This window comes from Otolemur garnettii, unplaced genomic scaffold, assembly GCF_000181295.1.
Source record: "Otolemur garnettii isolate 467f Iridium unplaced genomic scaffold, OtoGar3 scaffold00313, whole genome shotgun sequence".
NCBI classification, from domain to species: Eukaryota; Metazoa; Chordata; class Mammalia; order Primates; family Galagidae; genus Otolemur; species Otolemur garnettii.
The window spans coordinates 96,310-102,701 of NW_003852708.1; the positions used below are offsets into that span (position 1 = coordinate 96,310).

General features: G+C 47.8%; 1 protein-coding gene across 1 annotated transcript in view; it reads right to left on the reverse strand.

Annotated features, from left to right (window-relative positions):
* The window catches only part of ZNF496 (zinc finger protein 496), a 39,824-nt gene that overhangs the window by 6,272 nt on the left and 27,160 nt on the right, over positions 1 to 6,392 (reverse strand). Inside the window, 2 exon segments of the mRNA XM_012813841.2 lie at positions 3,397 to 3,510; positions 5,140 to 5,247. Coding sequence (XP_012669295.1) covers positions 3,397 to 3,510; positions 5,140 to 5,247 — 222 coding nt within the window.

Sequence of the window (6,392 nt, forward strand, 5' to 3'; positions counted from 1 at the left end):
AGCCCAGGAGTTGGAGGTTGCTGTGAGCTTTGATGCCATAGCACTCTACCCAGGGGGATAGCTTGAGGCTCTGTCTCAAAAAAAAAAAAAAAGCTGACTTGGTGCCCATAGCTTAGTGGTTAGGGTGCTGGTCATATACACCAGGGCTGCCGGGTTTGAACACAGCCAAGGCCTGCTAAACAATGACAACTACAACAAAAAATAGTGAGGCACTGTGGCAGGTGCCTATAGTCACAGCTACTTTGGAGGCTCAGGCAAGAGAATTGCTTAAGCCCAAGAGTTCTGAGGTTGCTGTGAGCTATGATGCCCCAGCACTCTACTGAGGATGACATCATGAGACTATGTCAAAAAAAAAAAAAAAGCCTTTCAGAGATGGTTGGTAGAAATATACACATTAAAGGTACTTCTGGGGAACAGCCACATTGGCTCACATCTGTAATCCTAGCGCTCTGGGAGGCTGAGGCAAGAGGATCATTTGAGCCTAAGAGTTTGAGGTTGCTGTGAGCAATGGACACCACAGCACTCTAGCAGGAGTGAGGAGGGAAGGAAGGATGGAAGGGAGGGAGGGAGGGAAACAAGGAAGGAAGGTGAGGGAAGGAGGGAACTTCTGGTAAAATATCAGACAGAAATGAAGAATAAGTTGTTGGACGGTGGAGGAAAGGAGATCTTTGTTGTAAACTGGCAATAAACTTGGTCAAACTGTGTCCTAGTGTCTCAAGAAAAGGATATTTAGCCTTGGTGCCTGTGGCTCAGTGAGTAGGACACTGGCCACATAAACCCAGGCAGGCCAATTTGAACCTGGCCCAGGCCTGCTAAATAACGACAACTACAACAACAACAACAACAAAATAGCCGGGCATTGTGGCAGGCACCTGAAGTCCCAGCTTCTTGGGAGGCTGAGACAAGAGAATTGCTTAAGCCCAAGAGTTTGAGTTTGTGAGCCGTAATGCCACGGTACTCTGCCAAGGGTGACATAGTGAGATTCTCTCAAAAAAAAAAAAAAAAAAAAAAAAAGGATATTTAGCTGAGATGTTTTCTTTTTTCTTCTTTTTGAGACAGAGTCTCACTTGGTCACCCTTGCTAGAGTGCATGGCATCATAGCTCACAGCAACCTCAAACTCCTGGGCTCAAGTGATCTTCTTGCCTCAGCCTCCCAAGTAGCTGGGACTACAGGCACCCGCCACAACACCCAGCTACGTTTTAGAGATGGAGTCCTGCTCTAGGTCAGGCTGGTCTTGAACCTGTGAGCTCAGGCAACCCACACACCTCAGCCTCCCAAATGCTCAGATTACAGGTGTGAGCCACTGTGCCTGGCCAGCTGAGATGTTTTCTAAGCAAAGTATTAAAGGCATTGCCTAATTTCTCCTTGCTGCTTATAGGAAAATGTGAGAGGAAAGAGAGACATTGAAGAAGGAATTTTTGTATAAGAAAGAACCAGGATGTCAAGATTTGGAAAATTTTCAGCCTATCCCTATTGCAGAAATAAGTGTGCTTTTCAAAGAACACCAAGAGCACAGCTGGAAAACCATTTGTTGGAGAGACTGAGGGTACAACTCATGGATCCAATCAAACACCTCAGGAGAAGCCAGGAGGCCAGAAACGGTTACCCAGGGAAGATCTATGAACACACTCCAGTCTGATGGCTTGGACTCCTGTGAACTCCATGGGAGGGCAAAGTTTTTGAGAATTTTATGCCAACAGAAACACTGCTAACTGGGACTGAAGGGAACAGAGAGGGGATGAAGTGAAGGAATGCTGTCAGACTTTGGGGATTTCACAGAAAGTCCCAAGTTTGTCCCTTGGGCAAATGGCTTCAGTTCTCAGGGCCTTGGGTACCTCTGGTGCAAAATGCACCTATGTCAGAAGGTGCCGTGAGGATACAATACACAAAATCACATGAACACTTTATTCTGGTGCAATGCTTGGGGCATAAAGAAAGCTTAACAAATTGGAATGGAAAAACACAAAAAGAAAAAAGGACAAATGAATATTAAACAGGCAATTCAGAGAAAACATGACAAAGATATTCTGCCTCAGTGGCAGACAAAGTAACATTTTCATTCGACTGGCAGAAACTGAACAGTATGAGTGAGTCCTGTGAGCTTGGGTAGGAAGAGGCAGACCCTTTACTGGTCGGCAGTGGGTACAGGCTGGCTGGAAAAGCCTTTTAGGAAGGTGGGCTGGCAAAGTAAAAATAGTGCTTACTCTTTGAAATCCAAATGCTTGAAGTCCCAGCCCCTTAGCTGTGTTAAGCAACTTCCTGGGATTTTCCAAAATAATGTTGAAACCCAGACCCTTCATCTTTTCCTCAGACCAGTCTCCATCATGCAAATGGAGATTGCTGTCCTTCTCAGAAGATTGCTGTCCTTCTCAGATAGCAACTCCTGGCTTCCTGCCATTTTCAGCAGATTCTATGTCAGAGCATAGGAAGAGAAGGGAACTGAAAACTCCTCTGTGTGAATGAACATCCATCACCTTGTAAAGTGTGCTGATGGGACTGAGGAACGTTGCTATGGACAGAGAGGGCTGGAGAAGATTCAAATGCACTGCAAACATCAAGTCTGCATCCAGACTGAGAGGGTCCCACGGGCTCTTAGAAAACCAGGGCTGGACATCAATGCTTGTGGGGAGGGGGGGGTCTCATCCTTCCAGATCCACTACTCTGTAAAATCCTCCCGTCCACACAAGAGTGGGCTGAGCACAAATGGGCAAGTGCACGACATGGACCTAGGTAAAAATAACACACATCTTGCCTCCAAAAGCATGACCGATAAAAGAAATAATGTGTAAGTCAGTCTCCAAAGCTGAAAACCACAATGACACAGTGGGTTCAAGTAAGAATCAGAGACTTGGGTTTGGGGTTCAGAAGAATGTCAGAACCTGAGGATTTTAGAAATAGCAACAATTTAGTCTTTGCCTCTGAAGGTGGTGACTTTTACCAAGATGACTCAGAACCTACACTGTGGTTATTTTTCTGAGGGCAGTAATGGAAACACACTTTCCTGAAATCCCTTGCAGCTCCAGCATTCCAGAAACCTGCTCTTTAATTCCAAGACTCTGTCCCAGGATTCTGGCCACCCACACTCTCTACAGTAGTAGTACATCAGCATCCTGCCTCAACCCCCCTAGGAAAGTCAAGGAGGGAAAAACTGGGATTGGGAGTCAGCTGGAGAAAGACCCTAGCAAAAGAGAACCAGAGCAAGCGGTTGATAATGCCACAGTGATGGTCAGGGGGGATCTCAGAGAGTTTAATTCCTGATGGTACTATGTCCTCCCACCACCAAAGATATCTACACACACACCACACATGCACTTGTACACACACAACACATTACATATGTGCACATACGTGCATGAACACACACATGCCCCCCACAGCCCCAGACCCTCCTCTACCTGGGCAAGTGCTTTGCGCTAGCGCCGTCTGCTGGCAGGCCTGGAATTCTGGCACCTGTGGCTCATCCCGTCTCCTTTTTTCTTCCACCTGGAAGGGCTGGGAACTTGGAAAGTCTTTTGGAGGAGAAAATGGAAAAATCATTTTGTCTTGCACCTGCAGCACTATCCAGGGAAGGTATCTGAATAGATGCTAGATAGTGATCTGAGGTTGGCCCTGGGCTCCCTCCTGCGGCCTGGCACAGGCTGGCCACTGAGTAAGTATTTGCTGAATCAATGAACTTGACGGCAAAATAAGTCAGGTTCTAAAGCTATACAAAATCAATTTAGATCCTGGTTCTGCTCCGTCTGTGGCCAGAGACAAGTAACTGACCTAACCCAAAGGCTATTTCCACTTTCTGTGGTGGGTGTTTAGATATAGCGTCCTGTATATCCTGCAGACGCTCCACAACCTGCCTGTGCAGAGCCCAAGGGGCAGAATTGAAGCAGAAGCTACCACACCACACCAAGGTTCTGGAATGTTTTTTTTCTCTTTTCTTTTTTCCAAGACAAAGTCTCTGTTGCCCAGGATAGAGTGCCATGGCGTCTGCCTAGCTCAAAATCCTGGGTTCAAGCGATCCTTCTGCCTCAGCCTCCCATGTAGCTGGCTAATATTTTTTTCTATTTTTTAGTAGAGATAGAGTTTTATTCTTGCCCTGGTTGGTCTCGAACTCCTGAGCTCAGGCCATCCACCCACCTTGGCCTCCCAGAGTGCTAGGATTAGAGGTGTGAGACACTGTGCCGAGCCGGCATTCTTGTTCCTGGTGGGGATGGGGAACCAGAACCTTGTCTGCTCCATCTCAGCTCTAAACCCCGAAGGAGAAAGGTATGGGGCTTCGGCTGATTCTATACACAGCTGTTTTCCTCTGAAGAGGCTGATGCTTCAAAGCACGCAGGCATGGAGGTTACAAGTTCTGGTGACACAGACAAGCCTAGAGAAGGGCTGGGTGTCGTGGCTCACGCCTGTAACCCTAACACTTGGGAAGCTAAGGCAGATGGACTGCCTGAGCATACAGGTTTGAGACCAGCCTGAGCCAGAGTGAGACCTCGTCTCAAAAACAGCTGGGGGTTGTGGGGGGCACCTATAGTACCAACTACTTGGGAGGCTGAGGCAAAAGGATCTCTTGAGCCTAAGAGTTTAAGGTTGCTGTGAGCTGTGATGCCAGGGCACTCTACCGAGGAGTGACAAACTGAAACTCTGTCTCAAAAAAAGCAAAAAAAGCAACAACAACAAAAAAAAAATAAAGAAAGAAAAGCCTGGAGAAGGGCTGAAAACTGCCACTGCTGCACCCCAGCACTGCCCCGTGCTTGAGTGTCCTCACAGCAGCCCTGTTCAGGGGCGGATGGGAGGTCTGGACAGGTAAGGCATCTGAAGGGACTGTGCTCAGTACCCAGTTGAGAGGAGACACTCCCCTTCCAACTAGGCTTATTCAGGACCATCAGCACGAAGTAGGTGTTACTTATAGGCAGAGGAGAAAGAAATCCCTATAATTTCCTAGATCCTGGTAAAGGGCATACGATCCCACACTCGGCAAAATTAAGGTCCCCCAGATTCTTTGTGGGACAGGGCAAGACATGCAAGACCGTAACAGAACCAAGGAGCTGGGAGAAGCTGCTGGCAGCTGCAGAGAAGAACAGACTTTTCTCTCTGGCCCACGGTAACCTTTCCCCTGACTCTGTCCCCCTAGTTCTGGTATCATTCCTCACCCAAGTAGGAGACCTGGGGCGCTTCTTTCCCCTGGAGGTCCTGCAACTCTGGAACCCGTGGCTCATTCTCCTCTCCCAGGGAGAGATCCGGCTGGGTAACTGGGTCATCTGTTCACACAAAAAAGGTAGAATACGTGTTTATCAGTGATTTTCTGCTACTGGCAAACAGAGCAGGTCCAGAAGAAAGAAGGTGAAGGGACTCCAGCAGGCCACAGCCCAATCAGAAGGCAGCAGGGGAGGGCAGGTGGAGGAAGCATAGCAAAGGAAGAGCTGGGCACTGTGGGCACCTGTAGTCCCAGTTTGGGAACCTGAGGCAAGAGAATCGCTTAAGCCCAAGGGTTTGAGGTTGCTGTGAGCTGTGATGCCATTGCACTCTACAGAGGGCAAAATAGTGAGAATCTGTCTCAAAAAAAAAAAAAAAAAGAAAGAAAAAGAAAATAGACAACAGATAAGAATGATAGAAAAATGGGTGCATAGTACACAGTACACAGAACACATGCTGTGTCTGGTTTTGTGTGGCACACAGCCAGGTAAGCCTAATCTACATGTGGTACACAGCAGACCATGGTCAAGTGGACAAACTGCCTGTGTGGCTGCTACAGGCAGGTGATTTACCATCAAGGTCAGGGAGCAGAGAGAGCTGATGTGGCCTCCAGATCCCTGATCTTCTGGGTTTTTTTTGTTTGTTTGTTTTTAATTTAGTTTTCTGTTTTAACCACTTAACATTTTTTTTGTGTGTGCTTTTTGGTCAGGGCTGGGTTTGAACCCACCACTTCTGGCATATGGGGCTAGCGCCCTACTCCTTTGAGCCACAGGTGCTGCCCCTGATCTTTTGTTTTGACACAGAGTCTCACTCTGTGCCCTGGGTACAGTGCCCTTGCCTCATCATAGCTCACAGCAATCTCAAATGCTTGGGCTCAAGAGATCTTCTTGCAGCTGGGCACAGTGGCTCACTTCTGTAATCCTGTAATCCCAGCACTCTGGGAGAATCAGGCAGGTAGACTGCTTGAGCTCACATGTTCAAGACCAGCCTGAGCAAGAGTGAGATCGCTTCTCTCCTAAAAATAGAAAAATTGAGGCAAGAGGATTGCTTGAGCCCAAAAGTTGGAGATTGCTGTGAGCTATGATGACACCATGGTACTGACTCGGCGCCTATGGCTCAAGTGGCTAAGGCACCAGCCACATACACCTAAGGTGGTGGGTTCGAATCCAGCCTGGGCCCACCAAACAACAATGATGGCTGCAACCAAAAA